The 17,557-nt window shown below is 37.6% G+C and overlaps 1 protein-coding gene across 1 annotated transcript in view; it reads right to left on the bottom strand.

Moving 5' to 3' along the window:
* The window catches only part of pex16 (peroxisomal biogenesis factor 16), a 64,828-nt gene that overhangs the window by 29,970 nt on the left and 17,301 nt on the right, over positions 1-17,557 (bottom strand). Inside the window, exons 3-6 of the mRNA XM_061887735.1 lie at positions 16,278-16,354; positions 15,493-15,626; positions 8,601-8,701; positions 807-884 (exon numbers count right to left, since the gene is read on the bottom strand). Of these exons, the coding sequence (XP_061743719.1) occupies positions 807-884; positions 8,601-8,701; positions 15,493-15,626; positions 16,278-16,354 (390 nt within the window). The remainder of the gene's footprint in view (positions 1-806; positions 885-8,600; positions 8,702-15,492; positions 15,627-16,277; positions 16,355-17,557) is intronic.

The following is a 17,557-nucleotide window of genomic DNA, read 5'->3' as shown; positions in this document are numbered from 1 at the left end:
AAAAAGGCGATTGCAGTAGGAGCGATTCAGATGTTATTAGACACATTTCCTAGGATAATTCTGGAGAATCCCTTATCTGCCTATTGTTTTAGTGAGATTATACAGTACCTAAAGTTGGAGGGGTGTGGCCACGGGTGTGTTGACGCCACAGTCTCTGAGGGAAGTCACGCGCTGCAGCAGGACAAAGCTCCGCTGGTGTCTCCGGTAAGACCACAATTTTCTCACCGAAAAGCGCCGGTTGACATTTGGTCGGGATCCGTGTTCGCTTGACCGCTCTGATCCATAGTAAAGCTTCACATTCGGGTATTTTAAACAAGGAAACACTGTGTGTTTGTGTGGCTAAAAGCTAAAAGCTTCCCACCTCCAGCTTTCTACTTTGACTTCTCCATTATTAATTGAACAAATTGCAAAAGATTCAGCAACACAGATGTCCAGAATACTGTGTAATTATGCGATTAAAGCAGACTACTTATAGCTTAGATCGGGCTGGAAAATAATGTCCGCTACAACCCAAGACGTCAAACGCGCGTGTCATCATACCGCAAAGTTTTCAACACGACACTTCGCGGGAAATTTAAAATTGCAATGTAGTTAGCTAAAAAGGCCGTATTGGCTTGTGTTGCAATGTTAATATTTCATCATTGATGTATAAACTATCAGACTGCGTGGTCGGTAGTAGTGGGTTTCAGTAGGCCTTTAAGTAGGCACTTTTTAATGATGATAACATAGTGAACCTGGACTTGATGAGTTCCCTTGAATGGAAACAAGGCCAAACCAAAGTTTCTAGGCGTTCCAACGATGCTTACCACTGCCCAGTGATCTGATGACCCGTCCTGACCTCTGGCCCACAAAGCAAGTGTCATCTTGCTGCTTCACATGACTATCTGTAAAGACAAAAAAATTAACACTAACTATATTTGACTCCTTCAAACTTTTAACTCATGTAGAACACAGAAAGAATATGTGTGTTTCAATATGTATTTTTTTTAATAAATGGTCAAAGAAACACTCAAAAACAATCTTCATTTCTTAGTTTGACTCATTTGATTAAAGTAAATATTAAGGTTGTCCAAATCAAAGCCTGAATCCAGATACATTTGAATATTAGTGGACATTACTTAAAAAAATAAAATAAAATAAACATGCACACTACAGTGTACCAGAACCAACTGAATTATGTTAGGCAACTAACAACATTGATGAGAAGTCTGAGCACAACAAGCGTAAGTGAGAAAAATGAACACACATAAAATACTGTAGTTACATGGCTCAGGTGCTAGGGTAGTTGTCTAGTTACATGGCTCACGTGCTAGGGTGGTTGTCTAGTTACATGGCTCACGTGCTAGGGTGGTTGTCTAGTTACATGGCTCACGTGCTAGGGTGGTTGTCTAGTTACATGGCTCACGTGCTAGGGTGGTTGTCTAGTTACATGGCTCAGGTGCTAGGGTGGTTGTCTAGTTACATGGCTCACGTGCTAGGGTGGTTGTCTAGTTACATGGCTCACGTGCTAGGGTGGTTGTCTAGTTACATGGCTCAGGTGCTAGGGTGGTTGTCTAGTTACATGGCTCAGGTGCTAGGGTGGTTGTCTAGTTACATGGCTCACGTGCTAGGGTGGTTGTCTAGTTACATGGCTCAGGTGCTAGGGTGGTTGTCTAGTTACATGGCTCACGTGCTAGGGTGGTTGTCTAGTTACATGGCTCACGTGCTAGGGTGGTTGTCTAGTTACATGGCTCAGGTGCTAGGGTGGTTGTCTAGTTACATGGCTCAGGTGCTAGGGTGGTTGTCTAGTTACATGGCTCAGGTGCTAGGGTGGTTGTCTAGTTACATGGCTCACGTGCTAGGGCGGTTGTCTAGTTACATGGCTCAGGTGCTAGGGCGGTTGTCTAGTTACATGGCTCAGGTGCTAGGGTGGTTGTCTAGTTACATGGCTCACGTGCTAGGGTGGTTGTCTAGTTACATGGCTCAGGTGCTAGGGTGGGTGTCTAGTTACATGGCTCAGGTGCTAGGGTGGTTGTCTAGTTACATGGCTCAGGTGCTAGGGTGGTTGTCTAGTTACATGGCTCACGTGCTAGGGTGGTTGTCTAGTTACATGGCACAGGTGCTAGGGTGGTTGTCTAGTTACATGGCTCACGTGCTAGGGTGGTTGTCTAGTTACATGGCTCACGTGCTAGGGTGGGTGTCTAGTTACATGGCTCAGGTGCTAGGGTGGTTGTCTAGTTACATGGCTCAGGTGCTAGGGTGGTTGTCTAGTTACATGGCTCAGGTGCTAGGGTGGTTGTCTAGTTACATGGCTCACGTGCTAGGGCGGTTGTCTAGTTACATGGCTCAGGTGCTAGGGCGGTTGTCTAGTTACATGGCTCAGGTGCTAGGGCGGTTGTCTAGTTACATGGCTCACGTGCTAGGGTGGTTGTCCAGTTACATGGCTCAGGTGCTAGGGTGGGTGTCTAGTTACATGGCTCAGGTGCTAGGGTGGTTGTCCAGTTACATGGCTCAGGTGCTAGGGTGGTTGTCCAGTTACATGGCTCAGGTGCTAGGGCGGTTGTCCAGTTACATGGCTCAGGTGCTAGGGCGGTTGTCTAGTTACATGGCTCACGTGCTAGTGCGGTTGTCTAGTTACATGGCTCAGGTGCTAGGGTGGTTGTCTAGTTACATGGCTCAGGTGCTAGGGTGGTTGTCTAGTTACATGGCTCAGGTGCTAGGGTGGTTGTCTAGTTACATGGCTCACGTGCTAGGGTGGTTGTCTAGTTACATGGCTCACGTGCTAGGGTGGTTGTCTAGTTACATGGCTCACGTGCTAGGGTGGTTGTCTAGTTACATGGCTCAGGTGCTAGGGTGGTTGTCTAGTTACATGGCTCACGTGCTAGGGTGGTTGTCTAGTTACATGGCTCAGGTGCTAGGGTGGTTGTCTAGTTACATGGCTCAGGTGCTAGGGTGGTTGTCTAGTTACATGGCTCACGTGCTAGGGTGGTTGTCTAGTTACATGGCTCACGTGCTACGGTGGTTGTCTAGTTACATGGCTCAGGTGCTAGGGTGGTTGTCTAGTTACATGGCTCAGGTGTTAGGGTGGTTGTCTAGTTACATGGCTCAGGTGCTAGGGTGGTTGTCTAGTTACATGGCTCAGGTGCTAGGGTGGTTGTCTAGTTACATGGCTCAGGTGTTAGGGTGGTTGTCTAGTTACATGGCTCAGGTGTTAGGGTGGTTGTCTAGTTACATGGCTCAGGTGCTAGGGTGGTTGTCTAGTTACATGGCTCAGGTGCTAGGGTGGTTGTCTAGTTACATGGCTCAGGTGCTAGGGTGGTTGTCTAGTTACATGGCTCACGTGCTAGGGTGGTTGTCTAGTTACATGGCTCAGGTGCTAGGGTGGTTGTCTAGTTACATGGCTCAGGTGCTAGGGTGGTTGTCTAGTTACATGGCTCACGTGCTAGGGTGGGTGTCTAGTTACATGGCTCAGGTGCTAGGGTGGTTGTCTAGTTACATGGCTCACGTGCTAGGGTGGTTGTCTAGTTACATGGCTCAGGTGCTAGGGTGGTTGTCTAGTTACATGGCTCACGTGCTAGGGTGGTTGTCTAGTTACATGGCTCACGTGCTAGGGTGGTTGTCTAGTTACATGGCTCACGTGCTAGGGTGGTTGTCTAGTTACATGGCTCAAGTGCTAGGGTGGTTGTCTAGTTACATGGCTCAGGTGCTAGGGTGGTTGTCTAGTTACATGGCTCAGGTGCTAGGGTGGTTGTCTAGTTACATGGCTCAGGTGCTAGGGTGGTTGTCTAGTTACATGGCTCAGGGACCTTCAGGGACCATGTCAAAGCATCCTTATACTATACTGAATCCCCTGTTGCTCCTGATGCTGTGTCTTCAGTAGGTGAATCAGTAGGTAATAGTCTACCCCAGGGCAGCTGTGGCTACAGGTGTAGCTTACCACCACCAGGTGTGAATGAATGATGGGTTCCCACTTCTCTGTCAGCGCTTTGAGTATTTAGTAATAGAAAAGCGCGATATAAATCTTATCCATTATTATTATTATTATTAATAGTAGCCATGCGTACATGAGCAATTTGGTTCAGATCTGATCTGAATTCGGATTAGAATGTGCCTGTGTAAATTGACCCTGAAAAAAATTATCTGATTATGATGTGAATCTTAATGGGTCACACCTAATAAGAGACAAGAAGACAAAAGACTGCGTTTTTTAGCATTCTTACATGTAAAAACCGGCTCGTTTTAAGTGGCTAACAATGCAGCTAATGGGAGCAAAAACTTTAACCTCTTACTCATTTTTAAAATGCATTCAAAAACCATCATCAAAACTTAATTTATGCTCCGTAACCTGTATAATAATCAAGATGTAGCGACATTGTTAATGTAAGAGCGAACACAGAGGATCTCTTTTTCTAGCGTAGTAACATGCTTCAGTATTAGCAGTAAAAGCTAGCTGCAGAGAGAGATAAGGTAGCTTCTACTTCAGCACAAAAAGCGATTGAGCTTGTAATGCACATCACAATAGAACAAGAGCTACTTCTTGGGTACTGATTAATACGAAGGGCTACCAGTTTGATACACACTTAAATAAATTGCCAGAAATAGCCAATTTGCTCACTTTACCTTTAATAAATAAATGTATATATATATAAAAAAATGGGTCTTTCTGTCTGTCATTCCGTCATACATTTTTTTTCCTTTACGGAAGGTTTTTGTAGGGAATAAATGATGAAAAAAACACTTGATTTAACGGTTTAAAGAGTAAAAAACATTTAAAAAATTTAAATTAAATTTTGAAACAGTTTATCTTCAATTTCGACTCTTTTAAATTCAAAATTCAACCGAAAAAAATGATGAGAAAAACTAGCTAAATCGAATCTTTTTGAAAAAATGTAAAAAATAATTTATGGAACATCATTAGTAATTTTTCCTGACTAGGATTAATTTTTGAATTTTGACGATATGTTTTAAATAAGTTAAAATCTAATTTGCGCTTTGTTAGAATATATAACAAATTGGACCAAGCTATATTTCTAACAAAGACAAATCATTATTTTTTCTAGATTTTCCAGAACAAAAATTTTAAAAGAAATTCAAAAGACTTTGAAATAACATTTAAATTTGATTTTACAGATTTTCTAGATTTGCCAAAATAATCTTTTTGAATTTTAATCATATTAAGTTTGAAGAAATATTTCACAAATATTCTTTGTCGAAAAAACAAAAGCTAAAATGAGGAATTCAATTAAAATGTATTTATTATTCTTTACAAAAAACAAAACAAAACACTTGAACATTGATTTAAATTGTCAGGAAAGGAGAGGAAGGAATTTAAAAGGTAAGAAGGTATATGTGTTTAAAAATCCTAGAATCATTTTCAAGGTTGTATTTTTTCTCTAAAATTGTCTTTCTGAAAGTTATAAGAAGCAAAGTAAAAAAAACATTTTCTTGGATTTTCAAATTCTATTTGAGTTTTGTCTCTCTTAGAATGAAAAATGTCGAACGAAGCGAGACCGCATTGCTAGTAAATAAATACAATTTTAAAAATAGAGGCAGCTCACTGGTAAGTGCTGTTATTTGAACTATTTTTAGAACCGGCCAGCAGGCTACTCATCTGGTCTTTACGGGCTACCTGGTGCCCGCGGGCACCGCGTTGGTGACCCCTGCGATAGAACACCAATCTGTACTGACTGAAAAACATGAATAATATTACAGTATCTGTAAAGTACTGCCCACTAGCAGTGTAGACTAATGGGGATCCTTAATAAACTAAACTAAACTAAACTAAACATTAGAGTCTGATATGAAGGCTCTGGCCGATTTAAAACAATTTGAAAAAACTAAATTTTGAGCTCAAAATTGGCAGTCATCTTGGAATTGAAGATCAAAAATAGGTAATCTCATTACATAACCACCAAATATGTATTCCCTTATCAAAATAAGCTCTGAAATTATGTATTGTGTGTCATTGTAGGTCAAACCATTCAAAAGTTAATTTCCATCTTGGATTTTGGGCTCTCACGAAGTTTGCCCACCATTTTGAAAAATACACCCCAGCCAAATTATTTTAGTAAACCTCCTAGATGACAAATTGAGAAACTGACCTTTCCTCTCCACGGTCACGGAAATCTCTTAAATGACCCAACTATATGTGAATAGTCTCTGTAATTCTAACCGTGACTCATTTGGTCAAAATCCCTTGAAGGAGTTTGTTAAAGTACGACCCCTTTGTGTTGCCGAAAAATGGCCGACGGAAACCAAGATGGCCGACTTCTTGTTCGTTTTAAGATACGGGTTCTTGAGACTTTGTCATGTGTTCTGTCATGACAGACGTCCTTAGCGATGTTTGTGACGATACGTAATTTTGGGATCATGGGCTCAATTTTTTCAACTTAAAAAGGGAGTGCTATTGAGCCAAATTTTGGAGTTCAGTTTTGAGACCTCTAAAATATTCGATTAGACCACGATCACTAAATCTGTGCAAAATTTGGGGAGTTTTCATATATGCCGAGTACCTCAAAAATGCGCCCAAAATGGGAGAAAAAAAAAAGAATAATAATAATAAACATTGCAGTATCAATAGGGACTTGGCAGGGATTTTGCCTGCTCGGGCCCTAATAATAAAACACACAGTCATTTCAATAGGGCCCTTTCGGTGCTTGCTCCACTGCTCGGGCCCCAATAATAATGAAAAACACAGCAATTTCAGTGCTTGCTTCGCTGCTCTGGCCCTAAAAATCCTAATTAAAAACACATAAATTTCAATAGGATCCTTGCGGTTGCTCTGCTGCTCGGGCCCTAATAATTAACATTGCTGTTTCAATAGGGCCTTCTGTGCCACTTTGCCTGCTCGGGCCCGAATAAAGACTGCAATTTGACCCGTGATGTTCGCTCCGCTGCTCGGGCCCTAACAAGAGACTGTCATGACTTTCAGCTCCCTTTATGGAAAAGATCAACTAAGAAATGCTGGCTAAAATACAGAGGACCCTTTCTTTGGAATAAACTGCCACCAGCTCTTCAATCCACAACTAGTTTTTATTCTTTAAAAAAAACAATGAAGTCCACGTTGGTCTGAAGTGAATTATGATATTGATGATTGCTGTATATAACACAGTATGTATTGCATGTGACTTGTCCAATTAATGTATTCATTTTGCTGCTGTGTAAAGAGTGACGTTTTGGGGCAGGTGTCTTTACAAGACCTTCGGGTCTTCTTAACGCAGGGGAGAGCAAACTATGGCCCGAGAGCCACATGCGGCCCATTGGTCTCTTCAATCCGGCCCACCAAATATTAAAACGGAATTGAGCAAAGATCCGTTTTGGGAATTGTCACACCAAAACTGATACTAGACTTCGAAGCACTGGCAACAAAGGGGTGATCAACAACACTGCTCCCACCAAAAGAGAATATAAGTGTTAACCCTTTAATACCATGTGTATGTTTCTTTAATGTATTGATATGATATTGTTGAAAATATATGTTTTATGATTAAAATAGCCCATGTTTGAGAAGTATATCCTTAGTTCCATAAGATATGATATGCTTTGAAATGCATCAAGTGCTCGCTCAGCCCCGTCTGTCAAATTTCAAAAGCCAAGGTGGCCCCTGAACCAAAAAGTTTGCCCACCCCTGTCTCAACCTGTCCCGCATATATTTTTGCTTTACATTGTATATTGTTCTCTTTTCTCTTTCTCTGTGTGTGCAAATAAAACATATTCAAAAAATATATATACTATAATACTATAATATATATACTACAGGACTGTCTCAGAAAATTTGAATATTGTGATAAAGTCCTTTATTTTCTGTAATGCAACCAAAAACATGAAAATGTCATACATTCTGGATTCTACACATCAACTGAAAAATTGCAAGACTTTTATTATTTTAATGTTGCTATTTGTTGCATACATCTTAAGAAAACTCCAAAATCCTATCTCAAAAAATTAGAATATTTCCTCAGACCAAGTTAAAAAAAAAAAATGTATAACAGCAAAACAAAATCAAACATTTGAAAATGTCAATTAATGCACTCAGTACATGGTTTAGAATCCTTTTGCACGGATTACTGCATCAATGCGGCGTGGCATGGAGGCAATCAGCCTGTGGCATTGCTGAGGTGTTGTGGATGCCCAGGATGCTTCAATAGCGGCCTTTAGCTCATTTGCATTATTGGGCCTGGTGTCTTTCAGCTTCTTCTTCAAAATACCCCACAAATTCTCTATGAGGTTCAGGTCAGGAGAGTTGGCAGGCCAATGGAGGACAGTAATGCCATGGTCAGTACACCAGTTACTGCTGGTTTTGGCACTGTGGACATGTGCTAGATCATGCTGGAAAATGTATTCTTTTATGGGATGTATTAGATATTACACGTATTTGCTCTGTTACGTATAACAGAAAGCTAGTATAACTTATGCATGATATTTTTTCAAGCAGATACTAATAACTTCCTGCTTCTCAAGACAAGTAACTTTAAATCTATTATTTTTAAATCTAGATTTAAGTGCAGTTTGTACACACCTGAAATTAAGAACAACTCTAACAGACTATTATAAATCTATGTATCGATCGATCCAAAAAAAGACCCCCCAAAAAAGCATTAAGTGCATTCTACATGACTGACCTTCAACACTTATCTCTGCACCTCTGTCAAGCGGGATGATTGGAGGTGAAGTATGGATGCCAGATTTATACCACAAAAGAAGCACAAGTCGCATAATGGCCCTGCATGAGAGGAAAATTGTGTCAGAGATACCTCACTGCAGTATCCTTTATTCAGCTTTAGACAGTTGTTGTATTCTCGCCACTTTGTACTGTTTTTAAAGGCTAACTGGTTCTTGGAGAGAAGCTTTTTCTGCCTAGTGTCGAGGTGCCCTTGAACTAAGTACCAACCAAACTAATAGCTTTAATAGAATGTAATGCTACCTTCAAACTACTTTTGTTAAGTGACAATTAAAAGAGGTGTAAATTGTCATCTTAGTTTAAAAGTTAGTAAACTCCTAAAAATTGGTAGTAATGCAGAAATACTTGAAGTTGTACTTGCGAAAAGTACAATTATATGCACTCGTATTTGGACAAAGATTTTCCCTTTGCACATCCCCAGAATTAATTTGTAACTAAACACACATTTAATCTTTCACAAATATGTCAGACCACTGCTATCCCCATAACATTTATAACAGTGTTTACTAAATGTTATGTCTTGTGTACTAACTGAGACACTTACTGTGTAGTAGTAATTGAAAATAACAGTAGTAATTGAAAATAATTAAAAATTACTCATTAAAAAGTAGTAACTGAAAATAACACAGAATTGACTCCAAAATCCTACTGTTTTTTGTTTTCTATCAAATTCATACAAAATAAATGTTAATTGCTCGTGATAATTTACTTCATATTACAACTGTAGAAAGGCTTTCTTTTACACAACTAAATAAATAACTGAAGATAAAATAGATCACTCTGCTGCAGAATTTCCACTAAAGCTACATAGTAGAGTTCTGTAAAAAAGCAATCTATAATCTTGAACATTTATTTCCTAATTGTCTAACAGTATTTATTTATTTGAGACACATCATAATATTAAATATGTTGAGATATTGTTTAAGGTGCCTGAATTAATTACTTTATTATACATTTTTTCTGCTTTTCCATTAGTTATTTAAATCAGTGTTTTTTAGCGAGCACCATCGAGAGGGGAGCCACAAATATCTGTGTCCCAGCTGTGGTCTCTGCAGGCTGCAGCGGTACTCAGTTGTAATACACTTTTTCACCACTTAATGCAGAAATGACAACGTCAAACAAACAGAAGAAGTCTGGAGCCAAAGTCAGAGAAGTTTCTTAAATGCAAAAAATATGACTAAAGAAGGGGAAGCTATGTTTTCATTTGCACTTTAATTTTATTGACAATTTAGTTATAAAGCTTGTTTATTAATCATTTATTCTATTTATTTTAGCACAACATAATTGTATGTGAATTTATTTTTCATCAATTATTTATGAGTCTCTTTTTATGCCGTATATGTGGTTAGTACTTATTTTTCTTACCAAAGCCTAAGGTTTATGTGTAAAATAAATAATAATCTTTGTGATTAACACATTGTTTCATATAATTTGACAAGGTTGTTAACTTGTTAAAATATAAATTGGTTCAATGTAATTATTGACTATGATTAAAATCAAGAGTAAGATGACTAATTTCGTATTAATATCTGAGCAGTCTCAAAGTCAATCAGGTTAGGAACCCCTGATTTAAATAACAAATAATAAATGCAGTGGCATGTTTGTTTTTGTCATTGATCCGTTCCAAAGGGACCATGGAAAACCAAATTGCACATAAAAAAAAGAAAATGTATTTTCCCATAAGAAAAACATAAATCTAATTCATCTGAAAAATGACATATTTTTTGAAAAAAATGCTGTCCAAAAAATAATCTGACAACCAAGTTACCAATGTAAGTTAATTTAATTAAATAATGATCCCCAAATGTTGGCGCTCCAGTGTTGACTTGAGCGCCAACATTGACTCAATTTATCGTATTAAAAGAAAACTGCAATTTATTTTAGAATTTTGTCCATCGCCCACAACTCTTATGTGAGACGAGAACATATTTTTCACTTTTCTTTACATTCTAAAAAACTCCTAGCAGAAGGCTGCTGACAATGCAGGTGATGGGGATTTTCCACCTATAAAACCCTCTTTGAAAAATCCAAATACTTTATATATATATATATATATATATATATATATATATATATATATATATAATTTAGCAACAGACACACTCATGATACCATGTAATACATTTTACGCATTACCTGAAATTATTTCCTCAGTGCATTAATTTCACAGAGGACATAGCAATTTCACTCTTATTCCATCAACAACAACATAGAGAATGTGTTCTGCATTTTCTACCATTAATCATGGAGGACTTCTTGAGAGCCGCCAACGACTACTTTGGGACGGATGATCCAGCAAGGGGTGTCAAACTCATTGTAATTGAGGGCCACATTGCAGTAATAGCTGCCCTCAGAGGCCCGCTGGTAACAGTGAATATACAGTATAGAAATTTCAATGTAAAATTGCCTCTTTGTATTATTACACAATTGCCGGTGCATTTTTTAATGAAATGTTTTAAGATAAAACGTGATGCATAACTTGCTTTGAAATTATAAGCTGATATTTAGGTATCTCTTTATTTTAACTTCATTTTTGGTCATTCTATCATTACTTAGCATGTATGTAAAGTTCACAGGTTTAGGTAAAATCATAAATATTATTTCAGTCATTAGTATTTCTATTCAGAACCTTATTGTTGCTAAATATCCAACTCCCTTTCCTAACCTAAAAAGCAAATTCTAATAACTTCATATTAAAACATTTAATGGGTTTAGAAGATTGCAACATCAGCTTCATTCACATTTTTAACATTTTATTGTTGTGTTGGTTTCATGCAATCTACTGCAAATAAATAGAATTTACAATGACTTCAAGAGCAGAGGTGCTATATATCTGTCTAAATTCTTGTGTGGTCTTAAGTTATTAAAATATATACTATATATATATATATATATATGTATATATATATATATATACACACACAGAGGTGGGTAGAGTAGCCAGAAATTGTACTCAAGTAAGAGTACAGTTACTTTAGAGATTTATTACTCAAGTAAAAGTAAGGAGTAGTCACCCAAATATTTACTCGAGTAAAAGTAAAAAGTATGTTGTGAAAAAACTACTCAAGTACTGAGTAACTGATGAGTAACCTGTTTGTTTAATGATTACGGCAACAAATAATGCACAAAAACATAAAAATAGCAACAAAATTCAGAGCCAGGATTATCTCTTAAGCAACTAAAACAATAATATATATTACATAATAGTACATTAAAATAAAAAACATTAAGGCATTATTGAGCCACAATAACTTAACAGCACCATAGGCTCAGAGGCATTGATTGATTGATTGATTGAAACTCGTATTAGTAGATTGCACAGTACAGTACATATTCCGTACAATTGACCACTAAATGGTAACACCCCAATAAGTCTTTCAACGTTAATCAATTGCTTAATAAATGACCAAGTCGAGGTGATCTACCTCATCTATACATATACATACATATCATATATATATATATATATATATATATATATATATATATATATATATATATATATATATATATATATATACATTATATATAATTTATATGTTTTTATTTTGCTGTTTTTGTTGACAAGATAAAGTTGTTTTAATGAATACCCATGCATGTTTAACATATAGATTCCTATCTTTCATGAAGACAAGAATATAAGTTGGTGTATTACCTGATTCTGATGACTTGTATTGATTGGAATCAGACAGTATAGTGCTGATAACGTCCACGTTTTCAAATGGAGGAGAAAAAAAAAGCCCCTCTTTCTGTCTAATACCACATAAAAGTCGTTGTTTTTTGGCATCTTATTGTCCAGCTTCCATATTCATTTTTATACACTTTACAAAAAAATACATTGGCGGCAAACTCCGTACTTTGCTAGCTTGTCTGCGCTGGCTTTCGGAGACTCTTATTTTGTTAGCGCAGGCGCGATGGAGCGGCACTTTTATTGTGAAGACAAGACTGTGCGATCAGTCTTTAGGCTTTTGACAAGATACTGTTGAAATAAAAAGTGTCGTTTTTCCTATACACTTTTGATTGATTGATTGATTGAAACTTTTATTAGTAAATTGCCCGGTACAGTACATATGCCGTACAATTGACCACTAAATGGCAGAGGTGGGACCAAGACATTGTTTTGCAAGTCACAAGTAAGTCTCAAGTCTTTGCCCTCGAGTCTCGAGTCAATTCCCAAGTCAAGACCCGAGTCAAGTCCAAAGTCAAGACTGGAAAGTCTCAAGTCAAATCCCAAGTCCTGCATTTTGAGTTTCGAGTCATTTCAAGTCCTTTTAACCACAGACTAATACATTTACACAGATTGTGTATGCTTTTAAATCGCTGTATGTACTTACAGTATAATAAAAAAAATTGTGCTGACATTGCACTTCATAATAGCACTATTAACCAGTTATTTTAAACATTTAACTCATTCCTTTACAGAATGAACACATTTGAAAAAACAAGTGCAACTGTACTTATTTGCACAAAGGTGTTAACATTGTACTTCCATGGCATATACCATTGGAACTAGTTCCACAGCAGTTTCTATCCTTTTCTTACCTTATCTCATTTATCTCATCTCATACTGTATGTGATTATTTGTGCGTACACATGAAAAACATAACAAATACATGAAAATAACAAGGAACAGAGTTGTACTTTTTAGAATTCATGGCCCTATGGAAAATTAACCAGCCGCCACTGATTATGATGTATTCTCATTTTAGGCAAAGTATAAAACAATACTTTCTTAACAGTATAAGTGTAACCAGGAATAAGTCTTCAAGTAACAATATTCAAATATTAACTTTGTTGGGTAAGACAGAATATGCTTTTATTCTGAATCCAGTGAAACAGATTGGTGGTTTTAGCTGATATAAAGACTTTCAGGTGTTTATATACGTTTATGTTTAAGTTGGCAGACACTTTTATCCAAAGCAACATACATGAAAAATACATACAAAACAATCACTGTAAACGTGATCATTTAAGGGAAGAATGTAATACAAAATATTAATACAAAGTGTCAAGACAGAATAAACTCTCTGCTGTTGCAGCAACAGAAATACAGTCTATAAGATATATAGATATCTAATGTATTTATATATTGTTTATTTAGGATATATGCATGTATATATAACCTAATCATATTGTTTCTTCAACTTAGAAATAGATGACCGTTTTTTTCCCCCCTTTTTGGGATTACTATTCCCAGTTTTGATCTTCGATGTCTGGTCAATTATATCATATAAGAATATTCTATTATTGTTAAGCAAACTATGAACACGCCAAAAAATGTGTCCTTCATCATAGTTACACGTATGACAAAAAAGCGCGTGAATATCAGTGGTATTCAGTGAGGTAAAATGAATTAAATGCGCCGACAGTTCATTGCTCCTGCCAAATGAATTGCACTGAGTGGAGGGGATCACCACTCCAAGATGGCGGCCGCGCGTCTCGTCTCGTCTGCGCCAGTAGGCAGGAGTGGTCGATGCTGCGTCTACTTATAAGATGTCTGTGGTTATAACGTTAGCAGTGAGTTCACAGCCTCACTGATTTAACTAAACAGCAAATAAAAGTTACATTACTCGGCCAATAAACGTTAGCTTACATTCAAAACTTACCCTTCTTTGTCCAACTTCAAATGTCGAACGAAGTTGGAAGTTGTTGTGTCTCTGTCTGTAATCTTCGAACGAACTGCATGCTTTGCATACGGCAATTCGTTTTTTGTTGACCAAGTCATAGTTTTTATGCCCGAACAAAACAATTTTTGCCATAACTTTTCCTCACCGGCGTGTTGTTTGAGAGCTCTTTTTCGTTGGTTTTCATGCAATTTGATTGGCTGAATGCTGTGTGACGAAAATAACGTGGATGTAATTTGATTGGCTGTTGTACTGACAGGTAGCGCGCACACTGTCATCGCACACACGCTGACAGACACGGCAGATACGGAGCGCTCCTGAATAACTTTTTAATTGTTGGGTTTTGGGGAAAGTAGGAAGTCATGTCAAGTCAAAAGGCTCAAGTCCAAGTCAAGTCACAAGTCATGGATGTTAAAGTCTAAGTTGAGTTACAAGTCTTTTAAATGTTGTCGAGTCTAAAGTCATCAAATTCATGACTCGAGTCTGACTCGAGTCCAAGTCATGTGACTCGAGTCCACACCTCTGCTAAATGGTAACACCCGAATAAGTTTGTCAACATGTTTAAGTCGGGTTTTACGTATCACGGTCATGTGACCGCCTAGCTCTGTTTGATTTGTCCAACGTCACCAGTGACTGCATGTGATTGGTGTAGATCCTACTTTGAAAAACCAAAACAAACATTAATAGATCGATAAAAAAGTAGCGAATAGCGAGCTGAATGTAGATAAATGGAGCGAAGTAAAAGTAGCGTTTCTTCTCTACAAATATACTCAAGTAAAAGTAAAAGTATGTTGCATAAAAACTACTCTTAGTATATATTTATATGGTGAGCATGGCGCTGTGTCACTAAGCCAGAAAAGTAGTTCCTTTTTGTTATGCAGGTCAAGGCCTTGGATGTTTTCTTAAGAGGGATTTACAGGCGAAGTAGGTGAATTCCCAATACCTGCATTGTAAGCCACCTATTGTGTTTGCAGTTTTTCACTCTCTAAAATACATAAAAAGGTTCTTGTCCCATAAAAGGATTGTGGATGATGGGCAAAATTCCAAAATAAGTGCATTTTTCCCTTAACCATTGAGCCTGTAGTAAAAACTCTGCGGTAGTTTGATCCATAGTGGTAGTGCATGAAAAAAAAATCATAAAAACTTTGTCTGACTGAATTTATGGCACATCTGACATGGTTGATAATTAAGATTCTGATAGTTACATACTTAAATATTTGAAGGAGCCCAATGACCAGCCACCTGCCAACTTCACCGCACACCTTCTGGGACCCCATCTCCAGGAATACCTCCATATATTCCAACACAGAGAGCCAGTTGAGGATTCTCTGGTGTGAGATGGACTGAACAACCAAGGAAACATTTAAAATACATCAAGCCTCCAACACAAATCAAAACTTCATACTTGTTCAAATATGCAAAGTGCGACTAGCACTTGACTAGAGTAAAAAATGAACAGTGTTGTCTGAAATGAGAAACATTAACCGTATTTCCTTGAATTGCCGCAGGGCATATAGTATGTGCCTGCCTTGAATTACTGCCGGGTCAAACTCGCTTGGCAAAATAATTAGCGCATGCTTAGTATTACCGCCTGGTCAAACTCGTGACGTCAAGAGTGACACCTCCCCTGTCATCATTTTCAAAATGGAGGAGGCTGATTTCAATACCGGTAATTTGAAATCGCATAAAGGGAAGAAAATTAAGAGCTATTCAGTAGGATTTAAGGTCCAAGCTTACATCACACTCAAATTTTTACTGCATACCTTTGGTAAGTGCCGGAGTGAGAAGAGATTTTAAAATAATTTGCGCATGGTTACTTTTACCGCATGCCTTTGTTAAGCGCAGGAGTGAGAAGAGGTTCTAAATTAATTAGCGCCCCGGCGGCAATTCAAGCAAATACGGTACGTCCAATGTCTCGGAACTAGTATTAATACATAATAGATAAACTCCTCAACCGTGAATCCATTTCTCCAAATCATTTTGACAGTGCTCACCACAGTCAGGGCACACTTCAGCCCTTTGCGCAGAATGCTGTCATTGAACAGCACCAGGAGGTTGGAAGCGGAGTACACTGAAAAACACAAACAGTGAGACCCATTTAGATTTAGTAGTGTTTTGATCTTGACAAACTGTTCAGTGTGAAATATTAGTTTATTTTTAGTAAATGAAAGTTCCTTATTGGCTGAAGTGCAGCATTGACAGTAAGGTTGGGCTTTGATGATTATTCAGCATTTGGACTTACATTCCAAATTCTTTCATTCCAATTCTTATTTTTGATCCCTGACCAGAAATATGCCGCCAAATATGCGCCAAACAACGAAAAAGAAATGGCTGGCACCAACCAACGCAGAAGAAAAAGCCACTGCCAAGGAAGTAGAAGCAGAAGCAGCTCTTGTGAAAGTGAACGTGTTCTCCAATGCAGGAGGCCCTATCTGTCCAGAATGCTCACACATCCTGCCTGAGAAGGTAAATATTAGGGCTGTGAATCTTTGGGTGTCCCACGATTCGATTCAATATCGATTCTATGGGTCACGCTTCGATAATATATCGATTTTTTTTTCCGATTTGATTCGATTCTCGATTCAAAAACGATTTAATTTTTCCCGATTTAAAAGGATTCTGTATTCATTCAATACATAGGATTTCAGCAGGATCTACCCGTCTGCTGACATGCTAGCAGAGTAGTAGATTTTTGTAAAAAGCTTTTATAATTGTAAAGGACAATGTTTTATCAACTGATTGCAATGATGTAAATTTGTTTTACTATTAAATGAACCAAAAATATGACTTATTTTATCTTTGTGAAAATATTGGACACAGTGTGTTGTCAAGCTTATGAGATGCGATGCAAGTGTAAGCCACTGTGACACTTTTTATAAATTTTTATAAATGTCTAATGATAATGTCAATGAGGGATTTTTAATCACTGCTATGCTGAAATTATAACTAATATTGATACTGTTGTTGATAATATTCATTTTTGTTTCAATACTTTTGGTTTGTTCTGCGTCGTGTTTGTGTCTCCTCTCAATTGCTCTGTTTATTGCAGTTCTGAGTGTTGCTGGGTCAGGTTTGGTTTTGGAATTGGATTGCATTGTTATGGTATTGCTGTGTAGTCGTTTGTTGGATTAATAAAAAAAAAATAAAAAAATAAAAGAAAAATTGTTGTCAAAAAATCAATTTTTTAAAAATTGTAATCGATTCTGAATCGCACAACATAAACGATTCCATTCGTATTCGAATCGATTTTTTCCCACACTCCTGGTAAATATCA

Source organism: Nerophis ophidion, linkage group LG25 (genome assembly GCF_033978795.1).
Source record: "Nerophis ophidion isolate RoL-2023_Sa linkage group LG25, RoL_Noph_v1.0, whole genome shotgun sequence".
Classification (NCBI taxonomy): Eukaryota; Metazoa; Chordata; class Actinopteri; order Syngnathiformes; family Syngnathidae; genus Nerophis; species Nerophis ophidion.
This window is presented reverse-complemented; position numbering and strand designations above follow the sequence as displayed.